This window comes from Coenobita brevimanus, chromosome 22 (assembly GCF_032717465.1).
Source record: "Coenobita brevimanus isolate Jiangsu-jjx chromosome 22, ASM3271746v2, whole genome shotgun sequence".
Lineage (NCBI taxonomy): Eukaryota > Metazoa > Arthropoda > Malacostraca > Decapoda > Coenobitidae > Coenobita > Coenobita brevimanus.
The window spans coordinates 37442045-37469962 of NC_136975.1; the positions used below are offsets into that span (position 1 = coordinate 37442045).

Below are 27918 nucleotides of genomic sequence, written 5' to 3' on the forward strand. Positions count from 1 at the left end.
TTGACCATCAGTGCAGGCATCAGTGCTGAGTGAGAAAATCCCAATAAGAGAGGCTTTTCGTACCGTCAGAATAATGGCGCCAGCCGAGCCGAGTCGCCTATCTTATTGGGGACTTCCCCGGGGCAACCACCCGGATTACAATGGCGGGGTATCCTGTGTGCGTTCGTCCTGTGGCGGGGGGGGGCTGTATCAGCCAATGAGAACCTCCGCTTACCATCACGTGACCGCCCGCAGCCAATGGGAGCCCAGTATGCGGGCGGCCATGACAGTCCCTTTTGTTTTGTTCCCGGCTGCGGAGCTAGCACGGACGCTCTTAGCTTTTTCGTTTTTTTCCCTTGACATACTAGTGCAACTTCATTCAAACTGTGCCAAAAATGTCAGGAAAGCAGCTGGATCATGAGGAAAGTGTTCAAGGGCCATCACGTCCTCGGGAAGAAAGTGATACGAGTGGTGATGAAGGTCATACCCTAAGCAAGCACTCGTTCTATGGGATAGTGGAATACAGTGATTCTGACCCAGACGATCCCACGTATGTGCCCGAATTAACTGATATTAGTGACAGTTATCTCGTTTGCAATGAAAGCGAGTGTGATGATAATGACGGCGGTGGTGATGATAGTGTTTCTGATGGTGTAAGGCCTAGTGCAGAAAGTGGCGGTGAGTGTGGCCATGCGGTGGCACTGGGCGATCTTGGCGGTACGAGTGGCAGTGTTGTGCGGCCAGAGAAAAGGGGCCGAGTGAGGGAGAAAAATGAGGAGGCATGGCAGCAAAATGTGGCCAAAAAACGGCGGAATCTTGGCCAAGAATACATTAGCCATACCACCAAAAAGCGTGTACCAGCCAGAAAAATCGGTGCTGCATGTGCTGACGGGTGTTTTGAGAAAGTGGGGAGGGAGAATATTGACAGTATTTTTAAAAGTTTCTGGGCTGTGGGTGACTATAATGCACAAAATGCTTACTTACAGTCTATGATACGTGAACAGGGTGTGAAACGTAAGCGTACCGCGGCAGAAACGAGCCAGAGGCCAGTGCATTATGTGTATAATGTGAAGGTGAACCAGAGGGAGTTTCCAGTGTGTCGGAAAGGGTTCACTGCCATCCACGGCATCACTGAGAAGAAAGTGCATCTCCTAATACTGAAAAGAAAAACATCCCCGTATGGCACACCCATTAATAATAGGCGTGGCCAGCACCCGTCAGGTAGGGCCATCAGAGGCAATCGTCTTGCACATGTGCACAAGCACATCAAAAGTCTTCCCATCACTGCTAGCCATTACTCTCGGTGTCACGCCCCACACCGCAAATACCTAGAGGGTGGTGGCAACATTAGTGAACTATATGGACGTTACTTGGTGTGGATGAACGAAAACTATAAAGGTGAAGAAAAGGTGTCCGAGCGATTTTATCATGACATCTTCACCAAAACATTACAACACAGTACTTCAGCCACCGAGACCTGACGTGTGTACCACCTGTGCCAAGTACGAAGTGATGATAAAGTGTGCTCTGTGACGACAACGGAAACACTGAGGACCTGCAGGCAAGTCTGAGGGAGCACAAGAAAGGTGAGCACAGGAAAGCCACGGGACTTTGCTTCGCCAGCAAGAGGAACTTGCAAGTAGTGGTACTGATGAAATCGTTAAGGTTGTGTGCATTGACTTGCAACAAAATCTGCCGTGCCCTCGCTCTTTCTACTGGCATAGCCTATTATAAAAGGAAAATGTGGGTGTATAACTTCTTGTGTGTACGACCTTAATGGGAGAAGGAGGGCACTATGTTCGTGTGGAATGAGGGCACGGCAGGACGAGGGGTCAGACCCATGGCCAGCTGTGTAATGAAGTGGATCGGAAGAAAAATGGATATTCAAAAGCAGGACTTTGTGCAACTACGCATGATACTTGTGACACCAGCGGGTCCAAATAAAAACATGACATGATGCTACTCATGGCACTGCCGACTGGTCCACTCCAGGCTATTGTTCTGGGTAGAGTTCATGGTTTCTTTTTGTTTAAAAAGTGGCCACTCGTACTCGTTCTGTGACAGAGCCTTCTGCTCTAGTTGAAAAGAAAATCAGGAAGGCAGAGTGATATTGCAACACCAGATGACTACATGGACATCATTCGCTCTGCTGTGAAAAAGAGGTTCCCTGTGGTTGCAATGCACCCGGAGGACTTCCTTGACGTCAAGGCACACCACAGGAGTCATCTCATCGACGTAAGTGCCTCGGGTTTTCACAGGCCTGTCAACTGGTTGTGGCCAACACCTACCCTGAAGGCTACATCATCAAAAGTGACTACAACCCTGACGACGTTCCTGCAGACATCCAGAAAGCTTTCAGGCTAATGAAAGGGAGAGGTGCCTGGAGTCGTCAACGATTCAACCTCTCCACTGTGCAACTCACCTGCAAATACCCCCGATGCCCGTCTGTTTGTCTGAGGAGAAGTGCCAAGATCTAATGTTCTGGCTGGGCTTCTTGGTGACCAGGCCAAAGCCTGGTTTACTGACCTCCTTGACCACCAGGATTCCCTTAGGCACGCAGGTGGTGCTTCTGACGAGGACACTGACGAGGCACAGTAGGATCCTGATAATATTCTGATGGATTATGTGCCATTGGAATAGTGCCGTGCCTCCCACACCATGACATCTGGCCTTACTGTTGACGACCTTGAACGCTTAATGGATTATGGAATGGATTAATCGAATGCCTCTTCTGTTGATGACCTGGAACTGTTTATGCATCATGGATAACACAATCATGAACTTCAGCCTTCACCCATTACTGGTGAGTGTTAAATTGCTATAATAATAATAATCGTAATAGCAGTACTTACTATTACTGTATTATTAATAGTACTTACTGTTATTATTATTATTATTAGTATTATTATTAGTATTATTATTATTACTCCCATTATTATTATTATTATTATTCGTATTGTCATTATTATTATTAGTAGTAGTAGTAGTAGTAGTACTATCATTAGTATTATCACAGCCATAACATTTTACTAGTATTACTGTACAATACAGGTAATGATATTCAAGCCCTAGTAATAAGAATAATACAGGTAATAATAGCGTGATGCTGTTGTTATTATTGTTACTGATGCCTTCTGTAAGGCTGGTTTACTCATGCAGTACTAAAGTGTATTCCGTAGTTATTACTTGTGGGTAGGTTCAGTCAACTACGATTAATTATTAATATTAGTATTTCTGGATTAGTATCATTAATAATATTGGCACGACCAGGCAGTACTACTCTGGAACAGTAACCAGTGGGTTCTTAACACATGCAGGTTGTCTTGCCTCTAAGGCGTCATTATTATTATTAGTATTAGTAGTAGTAGTAATAGTACTAGTAGTGTCGATTATTGATACTATTATTACTTCAGCTTAATCCTAAAATTATTAGTATTACTATTAGATAGAAGGAAAACTAAGTGAAGTGACGCGGAGAATGAATATTACGGGAATCACGTACATTATTAGTAGTAGTAGTAGTAATAGTACTAGTAGTGTCATTATTAGTACTATTATTATTTAAGTTTTTACCCAAATTATTATTATTACTATTAGAAAGAAGGAAACGTAAGTGAAGTGATGTTGAGAATGAATATTGGCAGGAAGCATGTATTATTAGTAGTAGTAGTAGTAGTAATAATACTAGTAGTGTCATTATTAGTAATTATTATTATTATGACTTGAGTTTTGGCCATACTTTAAAAAGTATTACAATAAGAATGAAGGAAACTTTAGTGACATTGAGAATGATGTTCTGGCAGCGCGTACTCAGCGCGTATTCATAGCGATCGCTCTCGGAGCGTTTGTGACGTGAGTCGGCCCAATGTCCCTTCTTATTTCTTCATCATTATTCACTATTGTGGGAAGTCCATTGGGGTTATTCTTACTTTTTTGTTTTTTATCATTAATAGTGATGGAACATCAATACTTTATACATTACAAGCAGAAAATGCAGTTAAACTTCCCTCTAACTTCCAAAACCATGACAGATGACTGCGTTTTCTGACGTTTTTTATTTTGGCTCGTTTCACCCTTCTTATATGGAGCGCCTCATATATATATATATATATATATATATATATATATATATATATATATATATATATACATATATATATATATATATATATATATATATATATATATATACATATATATATATATATATATATATATATATTTATATTATATATATATATATATATATATATATGTATATATATATATATATATATATATATATATGTATATATGTATATATATATATATATATATATATATATATATATATATACATGTATATATGTATATATATATATACACATATATACATATATATATATGTATATATATATATATATATATATATATATATATATATATATATATATATATATATACTCTCTGCTCTCATGTCCAGCACGCGTTAGTCCAGTATACACACCGAGTCCAGCACGGTGAGCAATTAACCCCTTAACCGCGGGCGTCACTTTCGTGACGCTTTGGGAGCAAGGGATCATACCGTCGCGGGGCGTCGCTTTTATGATTCTGTGTGCTGTTTTGAATTCACCCGGGCTTCGCAAGTGGGGCTTGAATCATCTACCAGTACCATGCCAATGTCCAACACTAGTCAGCACTGCTAATCCCATCTGGTACTCCTCATCCATTGTTGACAATTTAGCCATTTCTCCCCGTTCTTGACTCCCCCCTCCCTACCCCCTCCATTACCCTATCCTCTTGCCTGTCTGCCAGTGCAATACGCTAAGTAAATCTTCCCTGGTAATTTTTCACTGATTTGCATCCAGATTGAAATAAGCTCCTATGTCCCCTATTCTTATACCAAATAATATATACAAGAAAGAAAATAAAGGTAATGAGAGTGCCATACACCTGGAATTGGCTAATTATCACCTGACAACACCTCACGTGGCACTCGTTCGCCTAATTTTCGCTGTTTTTACCTTGAAATATGCCGTATAATCTATTTTTGTAATATAAATATACATGTAAGGAGGGAAGGGAGGAAGCCTAAGTGATATTTACATCTCACCTGGAACTACCTAATTTATAATGTATTGTCTAGATTTCCTGCCAATCATTTCAGTGCCTATCCCCACATAGCTGTTTCAAGAGCTGAGCATTGGTAGCACTGAATATCCCCCTAAGTAGGCCTCTACTCCGGCCCTCCCTTATCAGTTTACTTCCCTGTCTTCCCGAAGTGGAGGTACGTCTCTGTTTCTTCTTGCTGGCTTCCCTAGGGACTTTTTCACCTCTATGCAAAGGGGCCCTGTGACCTTTACCCCCTACTAAACCTTCGGTGGAAAGAGGTAAAGGGCTGACAAATTGATAAAAAAAGAGTGACTACGTATCTTTCTGTTGAGTAAAACAGTGCAAGTGGAATTGTAAATAATGTAGGTAAATAATATGTAAACAGGCAAGTGAAAGTAATGAATGTAAATATACCTGAACAATGGAAAATAGTTTATAAGTTACTTCAAGTGACAGTGCATAACACAGTGTTAATAAAATAGAAATGTAAATAACGTAAAATAAAATAGAGAAGCGTAAATAGAAATGTGAATGAGTAGTATTATAAGAATACGAGTATATACCCTAGGAGTAATGAAAGTGAAAGTTTCACTTCTAGCATGTCTGAATACTATGAGTTATGATGAGTGAAGATGAAAGTGACATTCACTCTCAGTGCTAGTATACAGGACGAGAAAGTGCTAATGCTACGTGACTTTTACTGAAAGAAATTGAATCCCTACAGTGAGTGAATAGACTAATACTACTGAAGGGAAACTTGTGGATAAAGACTGTAGATATATATACTAAGTGTTATATAGTAATAGAAATATAAAGTGTGAGTGGTTTTACATGAATAATAAAATGACAGATTACCAAGAGCGAACTAGTTGCCAGTGCGACGGTCAGACGCTCGCTGTAATTTTCATTGCTTTCTCAGTGGGTTTTTTTTGGAGTAGTGGATCCCAAACTACTTGAAAATCATAGAGTAAAGTGCTTTTATAGTGGGGTTAATATCTGGCTGTAGGTAATCATATTACGTGGTTGTCGGGAAGGTAAAGTGGAGACTTCAAGTTACCCAACTTCAGAGGTCTCCACAAGTCCTATGGTAACTGACAAAGGCTCAGCAAACATTCCAGGAGAAAGCTGAAGGTATGTGCCATAAGCATATGTAATTTTAATATTCTAGGACTAATAACTGATTTTTGGCAAATATTTTTTGAGAATCTGTCGGAGCCCGAATAACCCCACGGCACAAGCAAAACATCGGTAAACATGCCTGCGGTGTAGGGGTTAATTAGTATTATTTAATACGATTTAATTACTGCAACACGAGTGTGTTAGCATAACACGCACAGAGCTCCGAGAAGTGGGCCAAATTCGCAGAGTTCACTCTAGCACGATCACCCCCGGTCCAACACGGCCATACTGGACATTCCCACGATGATGATAGCCAATGAAAAACTTCTGTAGTCAAGTAGCCTTCCCAGCCCCGCTTATCGTGATGTGATCGTAGATGCACGCCCAATTAAAATGCTTCTGGTGTCACGTACGATGTTTTGTTTACATTTCCTCCCCACCTCATACAGAGCCACCCCAGTCGCATAATTGTGCATTGGAAGGGTGCTTTTTTCTTGCTGCATTTTCTGCCCTTGTTACTGCATTTTACCCTGCCTCACGATGCCTAGGAGAGCAGCTTCCTCGAGAACCCCAAGAAGCGTCGGCACCTCCCTCAGGCCACCAAGCTAGAAAGCATCGCAGAGGAAGAAGAAAGGGGAGAGGAAAGTTGACATTGGCCAAGGCCTACGAGCATGAATGAAGCCAACGTGGATCATAATAAAAAACTGTTAAGACAAGATCCTGGCAGCGAAGGTTATTATCACATAGCACTTCATACCAGGTTTGCCGAGGGATACTGATGGTAAATGTCGGAACAGTAACGTGGTAAAAATTGGGTTTGCCCGACGATACCACGGGGCATTTAGGAATTCATCTGGATGGATTCCTGCCGAGATATACGATCGGGCAAAACAGTGTGACCAAAACCCATGGGACTCGACAGAGAATGTATTGTACTACAGCATTGAACATTTAGCCTGACACTGAGATACATATTAATATTTTTAGAATAAATATCAATCGTTTTGAAACCCTTTTCTCATTGGCGTGTGTACCAATTTGTAAACTGAAAGTTGCTGTCTCCTTATTCTCTACCGAGTCAGAAGCGACAAGCGATCACTTTCCACAGTCACGAGACGTGGGCTCTGGGCAACAGTGTGAGAAGCATGCATTTTCCCGAAGGATTATTCTGAGTGCTTGATTTCTCAAGGATTTATGAGGGAGGTTTGATTTCTCGAAGGATTTATGAGAAAGGTTGAGGAGGAGCAACAGCCATTTACCAGCTAGTGACGCCAGCAGCCATCCTCCGGGGACCCAGTTTAATGGACCTAACTACAGCCTTGGAGCTACCACCTTCCATTCCCAGGCAAGCCCACCAACACTATCCTAAAAGGTTAGTTATCATTCATAGCTTTACAAGTACCATTTATTATAATTACAATAGTACCCAAAGTATATGTATGAGGGTATATGGTAGGTATTTAGGGTGACTTTTCCTAGTGTTGCTGACATAATTCATTTTTCCCCCTATAAGCTCTATTGTTAGTCCAACATGTTTTTGGTCCAACACATACAGACCCATGCATGACACATATTACCGTTAACTGGACGCGAGGGTATTTCTATGTATATATATATATATATATATATACTATATATATATATATATATATATATATATATATATATATATATATATATATATATATATATATATACTGTATATATATATATATATATATATATATATATATATATATATATATATATATATATATATATATATATATATATATATATATATATATATATATATATATATATATATATATATATATATATATGTATATATATATATATATATATATATATATATATATATATATATATGTATGTATATATAATATATATATATATATATATATATATATATATATATATATATATATATATATATATATATATTTTTTTTTTTTTTTCTGAAAAGTTACCAATAGGTTGCTCCTAATCTGAATTAAGCTGTCAGGAAATAATAAGACTACAAAATATGCTGCTGGATTGAAACAATTAATATTTTCTCTTTTTTGATATAGAAGAGAATGAGACATCCTCCTCTTCATGGGGTGGATGTGACTCAAGCATGGAATTGCTGATAGCCCTGGAGATGTCACGGCTGCAGATGATTGAGGATGAGGCGAGAAGACGGCAGTCCCTCCTGCAGGAACATTCTCGTGAGCATGGGTGGGATGCCACGGGAGAAGTCAGACCATCCCAGGGTAAGATGTGTGGAATCTGTTGAAAGTATGTACAAGCAGTTCTCATTATATTTAAGAGGCCTGTGACTGGAAGGGTTAAATGAACTGGGCTGTGAGAACCTAGTCCTGTGTCCTTGCACCTCAAAGGGGATAATACATGATTGGCAGTTGTCTTCTACTGGTATAATAATAATTCATTCATTCACGTTTAACACTTGCTCCTTCCTGTAACAGCTCAAGCCTTCATGCCTCAACAGAACAGTTCATAAAAATAACCCATACATTATAGTATGTTCTTATATTAGGTCACCTCTACTAATTTTCTTTAAGCTACAGTGGAATCTCCTAAATCTCAGTCTCACGAGACTGGGCACATGCCACAATTTTAGATTTCAGTAAGTTAGGATTTACTAATCTTATGGGGAAAATTACTTATGAGTCTGTTATCTTGGAAAAGCTGTCCCCCTTACCCCCAAATCTACATCAACCTGGTCGCTAGCAAACACTAACATCAAACTGGTCGCTAGCAAACACTAACATCAAACTGGTCGCTAGCAAACACTAACAACCTGGAAAAGAAATTAGTGCAACACATATTTAATGGAAGTGAGCATTGTTGTAAGGTTCTTACCTTACTGACTGACAGGCAACATTGCTTGAATGGACAGGGAAGTGGAGAGGGGTTCCGAGACTTGAGGTGGACTATGACCTCTCAGCACGAGGCGAATGTGCTGCTTCCTCATGGTGCCGCCTCTGTGCTGCTTTCTCCTCATCAGCCTTCTTCAGGAACCTCTCAGTGTCCAGTGTGGAGGCAATTGAAGCGGTGTTGTCATCGCCCTCAGCTGCCTCCATGTTGCCATAAAAGTCATTGATTCATTGAACATAACCCTTTAACTGCTATGTTCTTACTGACTGGACTTATTGACTGACTGCTGCATTCATTTTAAATTCCACAATTCTATTTCATAAGTTGCTCCCTGCATTCTGCCCCGAGAACTTTGTGTATTTATCCACTCATGCTTGAGGTTGGTAGTTCATCATTTTAGCTTCCTGTTATGTCTACATGAACACTAGCAGATGTGAGCAGGTACGAAGGAAAGTGACAACATGGTGCCCAGAGTGTCAGGTTGGCTTATGTCTGGGAAACTGCAACCGTGACTTTCACACACTCGTCAACTTTTAGAAAAATTATTCATAAAATGTAAATAAGTGAAAGAAACTAATTGTAAGTGAATAAAATATGTGGAAAATGAAAGTGTCTGGTATAAGCTATACACTGTAAATATATTTTGTTGCATTTAGCATTATTTACTATTACTGACTAGTTTTTCACTCCTCGGTATGACACTATTTTATTTTATAATGTCTGTAAAATAATTATATTCAAGCGCTAAGTGACACATACACCATAGTGCAAACCTAAGTGATGCGTAGTGTTGTGCGGTGATGAAGTGAAGGGTGATGGGTGATGATGGGGGTCACTGAGGATGACGGACAGCTTCAGCAACGCACAAAATTACCAAAAATGACATTGCTTCCACTTGTCTCTACGGCTACGTTTGAGCATCTAGACATTCACTGAAGTGCTCATTAGTACATAAAAAGGTGTAGCTTTCATGTGCATTATATATATATATATATATATATATATATATATACAGTATATATATATATATATATATATATATATATATATATATATATATTTATATACAGTATATATATATATATATATATATATATATATACAGTATATATATATATATATATATATATATATATATATACAGTATATATATATATATATAATATATATATATATATATATACAGTAATCCCTCTAATATCCGGACGCCCAATAACCGAACATCCCCACTAACCGAACCTTATCGTCCTGGGATCAAACATTCCCAAAATGGTCCGAAAATCCAAAAATTGGAAAAAAATCGATTTTTTGCCGTCCGTAATTTGAACTTGCCGCGCGCGCCGAGTGAGAGCATTCTTTTGGTTCGTCATTCCTACAACGTCCGATAGAGCGCCGCTGCATCATCCACACTTCCCGCCCTGTCTCTCACCGCGACAAGACCTACGCTCTTCGTCATGGCTGCCCACGTGCTCGCTTTTTGTGGTGGTGCCGTACTTGCTGCATGGCCTCCTTCTGCTCTATTCCCTACTCTTAGTGTTTGTGATGATGGCCCCGCCTCCTGAGAAAAGGAAGAGAGTGGTGTTGAATCTGGAGAAGAAACGGGAGATATTGGAGAAGGTTGATGCGGGTTGGTCTTCCTCTCAGCATTCTCCACGAGTTCAACCTGGCCCGGTCGACTTTGTTTGATATCAAGCGTTCCCGAGACTAGCTCATGCAGTACACGGCTGACTTCTCGTCGAGAAGCAAACGACAAGTGGAGAGGAAGGTTATGTTTACTCCCAAGTATGCAGAGATCGACCGCTCCACGTTGATTTGGTATCGACAGCAACGTGCAGCTGGTGTGATGGTACGTGGAACGGAGCTGAAGGCTGCTGCTGAGAAGTTTGCAAGGCTTCACGACGCCCTAGACTTCAAGGCATCCGAGGGTTGGCTCTTCGCGTTCAAGTTGCGACATGGCCTTACTAACCGTAAAGCACATGGCGAAGCATTGGACGCTAACGAGGATGGAGTGGACGAGTTTCGGCACAAGGTGAAAGGCTTGATCGACAGGGAGGGCCTCACTCTCGGTCAAGTCTATAACGCTGACGAAACTGGCCTATTCTATCGCTCGGTGCCAACGAACACTCTCGCCGATGAGACGGAGAAGCGGGGTACCTGGCCGCAAGCTTTCTAAGGAACGGATATCTGCTTTGTGTTGTGCCAATGCTAACGGCATGCACCGGCTTAAGCCCGTTATTGTTGGCCGTGCAAAGCAGCCTCGGTGCCTTCGTGGGGTGATGGATGTCCTTCCTGTCGTATGGTACCATTCTTTGAAAGCATGGTTCACAGCTGTGATTTTCAAAGACTGGTTTCACCATCACTTCGTCAAGGAGGTCATACATTACCAGACGAAGACACTGGGAATTCCTCGCGACCAGGTAAAGGCTCTCCTTCTCCTCGACAATGCACCTGCCCACCCGTGCGACAAGGACTTGGTTGCTGAGAATGGCCGTATTAGGTGCATGTTTCTGCCACCTAATACGACTGCTCTCATTCAACCAATGGACCAAGGAGTGATCGTGGCAACAAAGCGCCTGTACCGTCGGAAGTTCCTGGACGAGGTGATGGTGGTTCTCGAGGACGAGGACGAGCGCAGGGAAGGACGTGACACTCGAGGCAAGCGGGACTTTGGAAAACCTTTCGCCGCTACAACATCAAGTCTGCGCTGTACAACTGGGCTAGTGCATGGAAGGAAGTCCCTGTGAAAACTCTTGAAAATGGTTGGTCTCGTCTGCTTCTCGGAACAGATGTGGAGTACGATTTCCTAGGGTTTGACGTGGATGACTTCCATGCACGGCTACGTACGCACGGCGACGATGTTGATGTGGACGATGTTCGTGAGTGGTTGGACGACGACGAGGCGATCCTGGGTATCAGACGTTGTCTGATATCGAGATCGCGTCTTCGGTTGCTGGTGTCAGTCCAGAACTTGAAGAGTCCGACGACGAAGGCGATGATGATGCAGACTCCGACCAGCAGGACACTACTCCAGCCATCCCCAAGCTGAGCGCACTCCGGGAACATCTAGAGTTCGTCCTAGACTACCTGGAACACCCGGACTGCGACAGGGGAGATGGGGCCCTTGGGACTCGTGGAGGAAGTGCGTGCTTTCCGGCAGCGCATCATCAATCGCCAGAATCGTCGGTCCTTGCGTCAGTCAACGATTGACAGTTTTTTCAGGCCCGTGACCCCCGCTGTGCCAAGCCCTGGTCTCCACTCCGTTGCCTCCCCAAGACAGGCCCTCATGCTCCGAGCCACAGCCCAGCACATCAGCTACAGTGGAGTCACCGCCGACGTGAGTTCTGCGGCTGTCTTCAGAGTCTTCTGTAGTCGGTACGCCATCACCACTACCCACCGATGCACCCCTTGGACGCCTGCCAGTGATACTCTCGGGCTCTGACAGTGAATAAACAGCAAGAACTTCTCCACTAGACCACACGGGAATTTTGAGTGTTGTGCAGTGAAAACGGTGTGTTGTGTTAAGGTTTTCAAGTTGGGAGAAAAGACTAAGTAGAAAAGAAATTTAATGTAACTAACCTTCTTTGTTTTGGCTTTGGAAACTTAAAAAACTTGGGAAAAGTTAATGTGCAACACTTAAATTTATTGGAACATTATTTGGACTAAAGTGAACACTGTGAAAAGAACGGACTTCTGTGTGTTAGTGACTAAGTTCAGTGCAAGACTTCAGGAAGAGTGTAGTGCAAGTGCTTCAGGAAATCGTTCTTACTGTCAGAGTCCGAGAGGAGGCGGTTATTCATCGAGGTGGCCAGGGACTTGCTGTAAGTAGCCAAAATGTTTCATGTTGTACTATTTTCCATACTATATTTACCATAATGTTTCATATTGTATTTTTTCCCATACTATACTTACCAGAAAGTGTCATACTGTACTTCTTTCCATACTAAACTTACCTCATGCATGTGCAGTAGGAATGTGTTTTTCAGAGTTCGGTTAGGTTCGGTTAGATTAGGTTCGGTTAGAGTCCATAAGTACCAGAATGTTTATTAATGTATGAACATACTTCTAAACCCACATTTTATGTGTCTATTGCATTTATTTCAGTCATTTATGTGCCTTATTGGTGTGATTTGGGTGTTAAATAGGTGCTATGCATGTCCGGAGGGAGTTGTATAGGTGTTTCTCTGTGTTAGGGTCCGTAAGTACAAGTCCATAAGCTGGGGCCCAATATCCGGACAAAACCAATATCCGAACCTACCGATGGCTCTATTGATCCGGATATTGGAGTGATTAATGTATATACATATACATATATATATATATATATATATATATATATATATATATATATATATATATATATATATATATATATATATATATATATATATATATATATATACAGTACCCTCGCGTCCAACACGCATTAGTCCAGCACAGAGAGCAAATAATTAGTATTATTCAATACGATTTAATTACTGCAACACGAGTGTGTTAGCATAACACGCACAGAGCTCCGAGAAGTGGGCCAAATCCGCAGAGTTCCCCTCTAGCACGATCACCCTCGGTCCAACACAGTCATACTGGACATTCCCATGATGATGATAGCCAATGAAAACTTCTGATCAAGTAGCTTTCCCCGCCCGCTATCGTGATGTGATCGTGATGCCGCCCAATTAAAAACGCTTCTGGTGTCACGTGATGTTTTATTTAAATTTCTCTCGCCACAGCGCCACTCAGTCGCATAATTCGCATTGGAAGGTGCTTTTTTCTTGCTGCATTTTCTACCCTTGTTACTGCATTTTACCCTGCTCACGATGCCTAGGAAGCCTTCTGAGAACCCCAAGAAGCGTCGGCACCTCCCTCAGGCCACCAAGCTAGAAAGCATTGAGAGGAAGAAGAAAGGGGAGAGGAAAGTTGACATTGCCAAGGCCTACGACATGAATGAAGCCAACATGAGGACCATAATAAAAAACCAAGACAAGATCCTGGCAGCCGAAGGCTATCACACGGCACTTCATACCAGGTTTGCTGAGGATACGATGGTAAATCGGAACAGTAACGTGGTAAAATTGCCGACGATACCACAGGCATTTGGAATTTGTCTGGATGGATTCCTGCTGAGGATACGACGGGCAAAACAGTGTGACCAAAACCCATGGGACTCGACAGAGAATGTATCGTACTACAGCATTGAACATTTAGTCTGACACTGAATACACGTTAATATTTTAGAATAAATATCAATCGTTTTGAAACCCTTCTCATCAGTGTGTGTACCAGTTTATAAACAAAGTTGCTTCTCCTTATTCTCTACCGAGTCAGCAACAGCGATCACTTTCCACAGTCACGAGACGGGGCTCTGGCAACAGTGTGAGAAGCATGTTTGCTGAGGATTACAGAGTGCTAGGACAGGCAGAACCAGGACCTTCCATGGCTGTGGACGAAGATAGTGATTCTGAGTGTAATTCCAAAGGATTTATGAGGGAGGTTGAGGAGGAGCAACAGCCATTACCCGCTATTGACGCCAGCAGCCATCCTCCGGGCACCCAGTAGGACTACCTACAGCCTTGGATACCACCTTCCACTCCCAGCAAGCCCCCAACACTATCCTAAAAGGTTAGTTATCATTCATAGCACAGTACCATTTATTATAATTACAATAATACCAATATATGTATAGATATATGGTAGGTATTTAGGGTGACTTTTCCTAGGGTTGCTGATATAATTCATTTTTCCCCATAAGCTCTATTGTTAGTCCAACACGTTTTTGGTCCAACACGTGACCCATGCATGACAGTATTACCGTGTTGGACGTGAGGGTACTGTATATATATGTATATGTATATATATATATATATATATATATATATATATATATATATATACATATATATAATATATATATACATATATATATCCTCATCGTCATCATTAGCCGTTTGAGTATCCACTGCAGGACGGGCCTATCCTGACCGACGTCCGGACGATACAGCCAATGTATCTCTACTAAGTGGCTTAGGCTGTCTGGTAGAGATTGTATGTAGAATAAGTGCTTGTAAGTGTAATTGAAGTGTTGTAGTGGCTTTGGATGTGAGTGTAGTCTGTGAACCAAGTGTAATCAGCCCGCACAAGTCGACTGGGTGCAAGCATACTTTATAGTAAGCGACGCTGGTTCAATCACAGCACCCCTTCTGTCTGCCAATGCAGTATGTGGCCGTGTGAACACTCCCAAAGTTTATTACCCTGGAGGGCCGCGAACCCTCGTTCACCTGTGTATGAAACGCACACTCTACCACTGTGCCACAGAGGCTCCATATTTATATATCTATCTATCTATCTATCTATATATATATATATATATATATATATATATATATATATATATATATAAGTAATCCCTCCAATATCCGGACGCCCATTTTCCGGACATCCCCAATAACCGGACATTTTCGTCCCGGGATCCTATCTATCTATCTATCTATTGCCAGATGCCTCAATCCCGTTTGGGGTGGCCACAAACAAATCGCCTCCAAGTCGCCCTGTCCCCCGCCATTTCACTGCCCTGCTCCCAACTCACACCCCCCTCTCTCATATACCTCTCCACCCCATCCCTCCATCTCATCCTCGGCCTCCACCTCACTTACATACACTCTCTTCGTCAGTCTTTCACCCTCCATCCTCTCCACATGGGATCCAATATTCCCAAAATGGGCCAAAAACTGCAAAAAATTCGAAAAATATCTGACTTTTTTCCCGCCCGTAATTTGAAGTTGGCTCGCGCGGCGCAGGCAAGCTGTGTTTTGGTGCGTTGTTCTGCAGACGTCCGCTAAAACGCCCCTGCATCCTCCCCACTTACCGCCCATCTCTTGTTGTGTGTGCACGCTTGTCGTCATGGCTTCTCATGTGCTCGCTTTTGTGGTGGTGCCGTACCTGCTGCAGGCTCTCCTGCTGCTCTCGTGCCTCTCCTTCGTGTGTGTGATGATGGCCCCGCCGCCTGAGAAGAGGAAGAGAGTGGTTTTGACTCTGGAGAAGAGGGAGATATTGGACAAGGTAGATGCGGGATGGTCTACCTCTCGTATCCTCCTTGAATTCAACCTGGCCCGGTCTGCTTTGTTTGATATTAAGAGATCCCGCAACAAACTCATGCAGTACACGGCTGACTTCTCGTCGAAAAGCAAACACAACTTGGAGAGGAAGGTGATGTATAGTCCCAAGTATGCAGAAGTTGACCGTTCTACGTTGATTTGGTATCGACAGCAACGTGCTGCTGGTGTGATGGTGAGTGGCACGGAGCTGAAGGCTGCTGCTGAGAAGTTCTCAAGGCTTCATGACGCGCTAGACTTCAAGGCATCCAAAGGTTGGCTCTTCGCGTTCAAGTTACGACATGGCCTTACGAACCGTAAGTCTCATGGCAAAGCTTTGGACGCCAACGAGGATGTAGTTGACGAGTTTCGGCACAAGGTGAAGGGCTTTATCGACAGGGAGGGCTTAACTCTTGGTCAAGTCTACAACGCTGATGAAACTGGCTTATTCTATCGCTCTTTGCCTACGAACACTCTAGCCGAGGAGACGGAGAAATGTGTTCCTGGCCGCAAACTCTGCAAGAAACAAATATCTGCTTTGTGTTGTGCCAATGCTAAGGGCATGCATTGGCTCAAGCCCGTTATTGTTGGCCGTGCAAAGCAGCCTCGGTGTCTTCATGGGATGATGGATGTCCTTCCTGTCGTCTGGTACCATTCCTTGAAGGCATGGTTCACAGCCCAGATCTTCAAAGACTGGTTCCACAACCATTTCATCAAGGAGGTCATCCATTACCAGATGGAGAAACTGGGAATCCTACGCGACCAGGTAAAGGCCCTACTTCTCCTCGACAATGCACCTGCCTGCCCATGCGACAAGGAGTTGGTAGCTGAGCATAGGCGCATTAGGTGCATTTTTCTGCCACCTAATACTACTGCTCTCATCTAACCAATGGACGAAGGAGTGATCATGGCAACAAAGAGGCTGTAGCGGCGGAAGTTCCTGGACGAGGTGATGGTTGTCTTCGAGGACGAGGATGAGTGCAGGGAGGGACGGGACACGCGAGGCCAGGTGACTTTGGAAAACATTCGCTGCTAGAACATCAAGTCTGCCATCTACAACTGGGCCAGTGCATGGAAGGAAATCCCTGTCAAGACTCTAGAAAATGGTTGGTCTCGTCTGCTTCTCGGAACGGATGTGGAGCACGATTTCCTAGGTTTTGACGTGGATGACTTCCATGCACGTCTCCGTGCGGATGGGGATGATGTTGATGTGGACGAAGTGCATGAGTGGTTGGATGATGACGAGGGCGGTGCTGGGTATCAGACCATGTCTGATATCGAGATCGCATCTACAGTTGCAGGTGTCAGTACGCATCTTGAAGATTCCAATAGGACGGCGACGATGATGCGGACTCCTCTCTGCGTGACACTACTCCAGCCATCCCCAAGCTGAGCGCACTCCGGGAACACCTAGAGTTGGTTCTGGACTACCTGGAGGACCTGAACTGCGACAGGGAGATGGGGTCCTTGGGACTTGTGGAGGAAGTGCGCGCTTTCAGGCAGTGCATCATTGATCGTCAAAATTGTCGTTCCTTGCGTCAATCAACGATTGACAGCTTTTTCAGGCCCGTGACCCCCACTGTGCCCAGCCCTGGCTCCACTCCATTGTCTCCCCAAGACAGATCGTCATGCTCCGAGCCACAGCCCAGCACATCAGGCACGGTGGAGTCACCACTCGATGTGAGTTTGCGCCTCTCTTCAGAGTCGTCTGCAGTGGGTACACCATCACCATGACCCAGTGATGCACCTCTAGGTCACCTGCATGTGCTGCTGTCAGACTCTGACAGTGATTAGACGCCAAGAACTTCTCCACTAGTCCACACGGGAATTTAAAGTGTTGTGCAGTGAAAAAAACAGTGCATAGTGTTAAGGATTTAGAGTTGTGAGTGAAAAGAAAAAAATTTAATGGACTGTAAATGTAACGTAAGCTGCTGTACTCAGGCAGTTGCATGCGCCGGTTCGAATCCTCGCAATATTTAATCTTTAAAAAAAACAGCTGTTCCACTCTTGAGCGTTCTGGTTTCTGTAGAAAGGTGGGAAGGCGTGCACAGGTTCAACACACCATCATTTAATAAAGCGCCTCGGACCCGGACGGACCATACGTTGACGACTAAGGAACGGACAAAGGACATTCTGAGGGTAGGAACGTGGAATGTGAGAGGAGTGAATGATGAAGTGAAAGAGAGAGAGATTGTCCAGGTGCTTGAGGATGCAAAAGTGGATATATGTGGATTGACTGAAACTAAATGGAAAGGTGAAAGGATGAGAGAATGGGAACACGGTGTAGGTATATGTGCGGGAGTCAGTGAGAATGAGAGGGCAAGAGAGGGAGTATGTCTGATGATAAGCAAGAAGTGGAAGGAGAATATAAGAGAGTATGGAACAGTGGGTGCAAGGATTGTATGGGTGAGGATGAAAGTAGGTATACAAGCATGGGCGATTGTATGTGTGTATGCTCCAACAGAGGATCGAGTGGCAAGAGTGAAAGATGAGTTTTGGGCGAGAGTAGAAGCATGTATGGACAAGTTTGAGAGGAGCGAGAGAGTGCTGTTGATTGGAGACATGAATGGCAAAGTTGGGAATGTACGAGTGGATGGAGTGGTTGGTCAGTGGGGTGTGCCAGCTGAAGTAGATGGGAATGGTAGTGCTTTGGTGGACATCTGTGCTGGTAAGGGGTTGGCAATAGCCAACACCTACTTTCGTCATTAGATGATCCACCGGTATACATGGAGAGTAATGAGGAGGATGGATGGTGAACTTGTTGAACGAAAGGCAATGATAGACTACGTGTGTGTGTGGATGAGCGAATGAGAAGACAAGTGTTGGATGCAAGGGTGTGGAGAGGGTGGGGGAATGGAGTCTCGGACCATCACTTAGTGATGGCCAAGGTAGAGCTGCAAAGAAAGTGGTTGAGGAGACGAAGGGGAAGACAGGAGGAAGCAGCTCCTGTGAGAAGAGTGGAGAAATTGCAAGATAGTGAGAAAAGGACAGAGTATAAGAGCATAGTGGAAGAAAGATTGGGAAGGTATGAGCTAGAGCAGATGGAAGGGGTGGAAGACGTATGTAAGATATTCACGGAAGAGATAAGCGCAGCGTGTGAGGCGGTTTGTGGAGTGAGGAGGAGATGCAAGGGTGTGCAAGGGACAGCATGGTGGAATGATGAGGTGAAACGAGCTGTGGAACAAAAGAAGAAGGCATATGGTGAATGGTTGGCGAGTAGAGGTAGGGGAGAAGATGAGAGAGAGAAGAGAGAGGTATATGTGAGCAGGAGAAGGGAGGTTAAGAGACTGGTGAAGGAGAGTAAGAAGAAAGTGGATGAAGAGTTTGGGAGGAATCTGAGTATGAAATGGAGGGAGAGTAAGAAATTGTTTTGGAAGGAGGTAAAGAAAGTAAGGCAGTGTGAAAAGGGAAATAGTAGGGGAGTGAAAGATAGGAATAATAGATTGTTGGTGGAGAAGAGAGAGAAATTGAGGAGATGAAAGGAGCACTTTGAGGATTTGTTGAATGTAGAGAGTGAGAGCAGTGTGAGTACAAGTGGTTGGGGAATGGCTGGGAGAAGAAGAGATGAGAGGAGGGAGGAAGAGAGCAGTAGGTTGGAAGTAGGGGAAGCGATGAAGAAGATTAAGCTGGGAAAGGCCCCAGGAATTGATGGAGTGTGTGGTGAAATGCTTAGGTATGGGGGTGAGATTGTTGTGGAGTGGATATGGAAGTTGTGTAGATTGGCTTGGGAAGAGGGAAGGGTTCCAGAGGACTGGAAATCAGGTATAATTGTTCCTCTGTACAAAGGAAAAGGGGAGAGAGAAGTATGTGGTAACCATAGGGGTATTTGCCATCTTAGTGTGACTGGTAAAATATATGGTAGAATACTCATTGATAGGGTTAGGCATATGACAGAGGAGCTAGTTGGAGAAGAACAAGGGGGATTTAGGAAGGGAAAAGGGTGTGTAGATCAGATATTTGTTCTAAGATGTTTAGTGGAGAAGTATCTAGAGAAGGGAAGGAAAGTGTATGCTGCCTTCATGGACTTGGAGAAAGCTTATGACAGAATAGATAGCCAAGGTATGTGGAAGGTATTGAGAATATATGGAGTGGAGGGGAACTTGTTGAGTGCTGTGAAGAGTATGTACGAGGGAGCTAGGGCTGCGGTGCGAGTGGATGGTGAGCTGAGTGAGTTCTTTGATCTCAATGTGGGACTGAAACAGGGGTGTGTGATGTCTCCATGGCTGTTTAATATATATATGGATGGGGTTGTAAAGGAGGTGCAAGGTAGGGCAGTGGATGTGGGGGTGGCCCTAATGAATGAGGGTGAGATTTGGAAGCTTCCGGTGTTGCTGTTTGCTGATGATACAGTATTGTTGAGTGAAGATGATTGGGAGTTGCAAGGTTTGGTGAATGAATTTGGGACAGTGTGTAGGAGGAGGAAGCTGAAAGTTAATGTAAACAAAAGTAAAGTTATGGTGTTTGAGAGGAATGAAGTCACAGAGTGTGCAGTGAGATTGGATGGTGAGGATATGGAGAATGTGAGTGCATTCAAGTACTTGGGTAGTGTGATGAGTAAGGATGGAACTTTGGGGGATGAAGTATGTGAAAGGGTACAGCAGGGAAGAAAGGTTGTTGGTTAACTGAAAGCAGTGATGAGAAATAGGGAGGTGAGTATGGAAGTTAAGAAGTCACTGCATGATGGTATTGTGATCCCTACCCTGACGTATGGAAGTGAGGCGTGGACCTTGCAAGAGGGGAACAAGTCAAGAGTGAGAGCAGTGGAAATGAGTTACCTGAGAGGAGCATGTGGAGTGACGTGGAGGGACAGGTTGACGAATGAAGAAGTGAAGGAACGTTGTGGGGTATATGTGGATGTGGTTGAAAAGATTAGGAGAAATACACTGAGGTAGTTTGGACATGTGGAGAGAATGGAGAATGAAAGACTGACTAAGAGGGTGTATGTAGGTGAGGTGGAGGGAGGGAGAGGGAGAGGTAGACCGAGGATGAGGTGGAGGGATGGAGTTGAGAGGTATATGAGGGAGGGGGGGGTGAGTTGGGGGGAGGGGAGTCAAATGGTGGGTGACAGAGTGACTTGGAGGCGTTTTGTCTGCGGCCGCCCTTTGCGGGATTAGGGCGTCGGGCTATAGATAGATAGATAGATAGTTTTGCTTAGAAAATGGTTTTAAGAGTGGAAAGGCTTAAAGTGCAGAGTGCATCACTTATTTCATTAAGGTACAATGGAGCGCAAGTAAGACAAGAGTGCGCAGTGTTAAGAGAATGGAATTCTGAGTGGAAATGACTAAGTTCTGTGCAAGACTTCATGAACAGTGTACTGCAAGTGCTTCAGGAAATCCTTCTTACTGTCAGAGTCTGAGAGGAGGTAGGTTATTCGAGATGGCCAGGGACTTGCTCTAAGTACCCAGAAAGTTTCATATTGTACTGTACTGTTTTTTCCATACTTACCTCTAACACCTCATTTCACTCTTTTATGTCCCTTATTGGTGTGAATAGTGTCTTAGGTGCTATGCATGTGCAGTAGGGAGGTGTTTTTCTGAGTTAGGCTAGGTTAGGGTCCATAACTACCAATCCAGGAGCCAGGGACTTGTTGTAAGTACCCAGAATGTTTAATATTGTATAAACCTACCTCAAAAACCTCATTTTATGGTTCTTTTACATTTATTTCAGTCTTTTATGTTTCTTATTGGTGTGATTTGGGTCTTAAATAGGTGCTATGCATGTTGAGAGGGAGTTGTATAGGTGTTTTTCTGAGTTAGGGTCCATAAGTACAAGTCCAGAAGGTTGGGGCCCAATATCTGGACGGGATCACTATTCGGACATGCCGTTGGCTCTATTACATCGATATTGGAGGGACTACTGTGTGTATATATATATATATATATATATATATATATATATTTATATATATAGAAATATACATATATTTATATATATACAAATATACATACAAATATACACACAATATACAAGGTACTACCCAAAAGTTCCAGTAATTTGAATAGAGGGTGCCAACCATTCACAGTTTTGCCTTTTGCCACTAGGAGGAATCAGCAGCACCCCTTGTGTGTCAGTGTGGACTCGGCCGTGTCTGTGAGCGGACGTGTTGTTGAGCTACACTTACTATTGCAACGTGGTGTGTAGGTGGTTTGGCGGTTTTGCAATGGTGGACCAATGGTGCAGCAATGTCAAGTCGATGGTGATAGTTTTCTTTGATATCCAAGGAATTTATTACAAGAAATTCGTTCCACCTGGTCAATCTGTCAGTGGAAGTTTTACTGTGATGTTTTGCTGTGTCTGAGGGAGAACATCTGCCGCAAACATCGAGAACAGTGGAAGAACAATGACTGGGTCCTGCATCATTACAAGGCCCTTCCCACACATCAACTCTTGTTTGGCAGTTCCTGGTTTCCACTAACACAGTAGTCATTCCCCACCCACCCTATTCACCTGATCTTGCTCCCTACTGTTTCCTCTTTCCCAAGCTTAAATTACGACTGAAAAGGCATCAATTTGACTTGACTGAGGAGATCCAGACATAATCGCGGGAAGTGCTTAAGACCATTGTGCCTGAAGCCCTCCAGGGATGCATGGACTTGTGGAAAAAACGCTGGGACCTCTTTATACATGTCCATGGAGACTAATTCAAATGCGACAGTGAGAACTAGGAGGTAAGGTACAGTAGGATCTTGCCAATAACGATTTTGACAATAATGTTTTCAGCAATAAAGGTAAGTTAGAACAGATACCCAGTTTCCATAATAACGTTTGGATTCACTTGATTAATGGTTATTTCGCAGGAAATGTCCGGGAGCATCTATGATAGCATTCTTTGGTTGCCATCTTGATGATGATGTTGCTCTTTCAGATAAAGGTACGCTTTAATTGAATCAGTGGAATGACCTTACCAACTCAATCCTTATTCCGCCAGTTCATTTTCTGTATATTTCTGATTATTTTCGGTGTGGTAAATTACCTTTTCCTGATCAAAGGTTTCTGACTGTTTTTATCACTGGGGTCCTTAAGCCATACCTATGGTTGTTTGTTGACGGTGTAATGGGAGAATTTTCCTCAGGGTACTGAAATGTGGATTTTGTTTCTCAACTTCCCAACTGAATGCTAGTTTTGTGTGTGTGTGTGTGTGTGTGTGTGTGTGTGTGTGTGTGTGTCCGACTCAGGACATAGGCTTCACAGCCTGCTATCAAGGCCCAGCAGTCCTCCTACATACCATACACCTCTACATGTCACCACTTCGGCGCTTACACCCACCGTCCATATTGAATACATGCTAGGGCTGTCTCATACAGGACTGGTGTATTGGTATTAGCGGGGGTATTTTTACGACATGTCGGCGGGTCTTCTGGTAGATCAGTAAAGCCTGATTTAATGAAATTCAAATCCTTAAACTGTTCCCTGCCCCAGCCGGGATTCGAACCTTGGTCCATTAGGGCTGCAGGCCACCTCTCTACCGATTGAGCCATTGTTAGGTTAAGGTAGGTTAGGCTATTAGGAACAGTTAAGCTAGGTTAGATTAGGTTTAGTTAAATGCTTAGGTTAGGGCAATCCTTTTCACCATTATGACTGTTAAGCTAGGTTAGATTAGGTTTAGTTAAATGCTTAGGTTAGAGCAGTCCCTTTCGCCATTATGACTTAAAACTCAATTGAGTTGACACGGTGGAACACTGCTTAAAACAAGGGAAATAAATTTTGCGAGAAACATTTATTTACCACCACAGAAATAGGTTAGGTTACGTTAGGTTAGGGTATTAGGTACAGTTAAGCTAGGTTGGGTTAGGTTTAGTTAAATGCTTAGGTTAGGGCAGTCCCTTCTGCCATTATATGAGTTGACACAGTGGAACACTGCTAAAAATGGGGGAAATGAATTTCGAAAGAAACGTTTATATATCACCACAGAAATAGTTTTTTTTTTTTTTTTTTTTTTTTTTTTTTTTTTTTTTAAACAGAACGGAGGAAGGAAAAACAAATGGAAAAAAAAAATAATCCATACACCAGATTACTGGTGTCCTCTGTTCATAAAATATCTGTAACAGTTAGACTTGAACAGTTGTAGGTTGAAATTTGGAGGAAAACAACTCTGGGGAAGCGAGTTCCAAAGAGATGCAGTTCGGGGAATGAAAGAATTCTGATAGGCAGAAGTTCTGCAATATGGTTGAGTGACATTCCAGTCATGAGCGCTACCAGATGCCCGTGTAGCACGAGGGAAGGCATGGAGAGGTGGCACCATGGACGCAACTTCGTCTGAGCATTTGCCAAAAAATATCTGTAAAATAATGCAAGGGAGGCAACATTCCTTCTTACTTGCAGGGGAGGTAGTTTATATGTAATGGCAGGGTTATTAATGATTCTAACAGCTTTATTCTGAATTTTGTCTAGTTGTCTTAATGCAACCTCTCCACAACCATCCCACAAGGGTGAGCAATATTCAAGCTGAGAGCGCACATGACTCTTATAAATTATAGCCAACTGCTCATCGGCGAAGAAGTTACGGACTCTGTACAATAATCCAAGTTTCTTTGAGGCGGTTTTAGCAAGTGATCTGACATGAGAGGTCCAGCTGAGGGCACTGTTAAGTGAGACACCAAGAATTTCAATACTTTTGGAAATGGGAATATTAGTAGCACTGAAGGTAATGTACGAATCTGGCAATATCTGTCTATTAGTAAACTGTATATATTTGGTTTTACTAGCATTAAAAGAGACAAGGTTGTTTTGTCCCCATTCACTGATTGTAGATAGATCTTGATTAATGGAGATGGCTGTACTGAGTTGAGAGGTAGAGATATTAGACTTTGTAATTGGATGTCTGAGTGTGAATGAACTATGTAGTGTTGAGTCATCTGCATATGAGTGAATGGGATTGTGAGTGACAGATAAGAGATCATTAATGTGAACCAGAAATAGGGTTGGCGCCAGAACTGATCCCTGCGGCACGCCAGCGTTAATTGAGTGGAAATTTGAATACACATCATCTACTTTTACTCTTATTTTCCTGTCACTAAGATAAGAAGAAATCAAAGGAACAAAAGACGTTAGTCCATAGCAAGGGAGTTTGGACAGCAGGGAACGGTGCCATACTCTGTCGAATGCTTTAGAGATATCAAGAGCTACTGCATGAGTTTCTCCAAAAAGATCAATTGACTGATGGATCGTATGAGTTAAGAGATTGAGTATGTCAATTGTGGATCTTTCGCGGCGAAAACCGTATTGTCTATCACTAATTAAGTTGTTGGATTCAAGATGTTTAACAATATGCTTATTAATTAAAGTTTCAAATACCTTACCAAGAGAAGATGTGACAGCTATTGGTCTGTAATTGGAGGGGTCAGACGAACTTCCTTTCTTCGGAACTGGGTGGATATTGGCTTCTTTCCATGAATTTGGGAATAAAGAAGTACGTATGCATAGTCTGAATAATTTAGCTAGGACAGAGGCAAGTTCAGGGGAACACTTTAGGTTAAGTTAGTTTAGGTTATTACTTACTGTTAAGCTAAGTTAGATTAGGTTTAGTTAAATGCTTAGGTTAGGGCAGTCCCTTCCAGCATTATGATTGAAAACTCGAATAAGCTGACACAGTGGAACACTGCTAAAAACAATGGAGGAAATAAATTTCACAAGATACGTTTATTTACCACCCCAGAAATAATTAGAAAATTATAACAGATTATCATGAAGTAAAAGAACTGATTTCATAAGGTGCTTCTATTGCTTCAGATAAAGCGTACCTTTACCCTCCTTTTGCTCAAACTTGCTCAAACGCTTACACAGCTCACACAGAGTCACACGTGCAGCACAAGTTTACCGCGCGTGGAGGAGTACAGCCGTACAGTGCTGAGACGCGAGTGTTACTTTCGCCTCTGTTACCAGTGGTTGCAAGGGTTGGTGGTCAATAATGGCCTCAGCTGTACCTGTGGGGAATGGGGGTGGGGGTGGAGGGAATGATCAGTCGTCAGAACACCCGGGAACTTCTAAAGTGACTGCCAAAAAAGAACTCAGTGGGAAAAGACAAAGCCACAAGAAGTGTGCATATTCGTTCAAGGATAAGGAAAAGATTGTTGAAATGATTGAAAGTGGTGCACAAAACTTTGACATTGTGAAGAAATTGAACTGTCCTGAGTCTGCGGTGAGAAAAATAAAGAGAAACTTAGGGGAGACAAAGAAGAGTATTTCACTGGTTAAGAAATATTACAGCAGTGATGGAAATGCCAGGCGAGCTATGAATGACAAAGGTGATAGAAACAGATTGTTAGTGATAACCAAGTGTTATCTAATGAAATGGTTAGCTCAATGAATGAGGGAAAATGCAAATGTTACTGGCACTCAGATACGAGATCAGGCAAGGGCCTTGTACGCTTTGGTTGCACGAAAGAAAAACATTAAGTCTCACCCTCCTTTCAATGCCTCAGCAGGGTGGCTACACAAATTTAACCTGTACCATCCCAGGCATTTTTGCAATTTTATACCCACCCAATCCCGGACCAAAAACGGAAAATTTTATTGCATAAAATAATCCAAAAGGACATGTAAATCAAGGAAAAACAAAAAAAAAGTGCTCCATATAGGAGAAATAAGTGCAGGATGGCCATCCATCATGTTTCTATCCCAGTTTCCCAAGCCGTGAGCTACGTTTTCCCACCCAGCTGGGCGGGATGAGAGAAAATGGGGGAATTTCCGTTCTCAATATCCTTCTCCACTGGCTCATATTCCTCTCCAGAAGAGTCGTCCAGGTCACTAAATGAAGGGACAGAGGGTCCATGTGACAGTGTCAACCACCTCCTCCAGCCCAATGAGGCGGAAAAATGGCGTGACTTCCGCGACATTCTAACGCTGTGACGGACAATGGCACACTGATGTTACCCAGCCATGCAGAACCAAACTCAGTGCTACAAGTGCTTGTGCATGTTAAGGATAGAAGTGGGACAAAACATAAAGTATATCAAGGTGAGGTTTCATCAGCTGACTTGGTGGCTGCAAATTCTTTTCCTGCAATTGCCACTCAAATTATTCAAGAGGGAGGTTATACCCTAGATCAGATTTGTTACTGTGATGAGACAGGATTATATTGGAAAAAATCACCCAGATCAACACTTATTTCAAAGAAAGAAAAGCAAGCAAAAGGAGTGAAAATGGCCAAGGATCGATTTAGTCTCCTCTTAACATGCAGTGCACCAGGTGACTGTCTCAAGAAGCCTATGGTGATATACAAACATAAAAGGTCAAGGGCATACAAGGGATGTGATATGGCAAAACTTATTGTCTAATGGGAGCAGACAAAGAAAGGCTACATGTCCTCTGAGTTGTCGAGAAAGTGGTGTGAAGAGTGTTTCGTTAAAGATGCTAGAGAGTACTGTCGGAAGAAGAATCTAGCCTTCAAAGTGGTGCTGTTTCTAGACAATGCCCCCAGTCACACACAATTTCTAGTAGGACGACACCCTGGAGTTGAGGTTGTTTTTCTGCCCCCTAATACAACCTCCAGATTACAACCATTAGACTAAGAAATTATAGCGAATGCCAAGTTGTTGTATTACAAATACATCCATGACAAGATGAATAATGAGACAAACAAGAAGAGATGAAGGAAATAACCAAAAATATGAGCAGTAGTGAGGAGGGGATGGAGGCTCCTCCCCTCACCGCCAACTCCTCCACCTTCATTGCCCCACCTGACTCACCCACCGCCTGCCCCTCCACCTCCACAGCCCCACCTGACTCACCTGCTCCACCTGGCATACCTGCAACCCCCACCATA

At 43.0% G+C, this 27918-nt stretch overlaps 2 protein-coding genes and 1 pseudogene across 2 annotated transcripts in view; 2 read left to right on the plus strand and 1 right to left on the minus strand.

Annotated features, from left to right (window-relative positions):
* The window catches only part of LOC145392466 (centaurin-gamma-1A-like), an 11924-nt pseudogene extending 11660 nt beyond the window's left edge, over positions 1-264 (minus strand).
* A 110-nt stretch (positions 265-374) lies between these two features.
* On the plus strand, positions 375-1460 carry LOC145392468 (uncharacterized). Its single transcript, XM_080266865.1, has one exon. It carries the CDS (start codon positions 375-377, stop codon positions 1458-1460), a length of 1086 nt encoding a protein of 361 aa, XP_080122991.1.
* Positions 1461-8308: 6848 nt separating this feature from the next.
* LOC145392469 (uncharacterized) overlaps positions 8309-27918 on the plus strand; it is a 91094-nt gene continuing 71484 nt past the window's right edge. The window contains exon 1 of the mRNA XM_080266866.1: positions 8309-8444. Coding sequence (XP_080122992.1) covers positions 8309-8444 — 136 coding nt within the window. The remainder of the gene's footprint in view (positions 8445-27918) is intronic.

Bases quoted from the DNA above. Each gene is read 5' to 3' on its own strand.
- LOC145392468 (XM_080266865.1), top strand. From the start codon at position 375: ATGTCAGGAAAGCAGCTGGATCATGAGGAAAGTGTTCAAGGGCCATCA.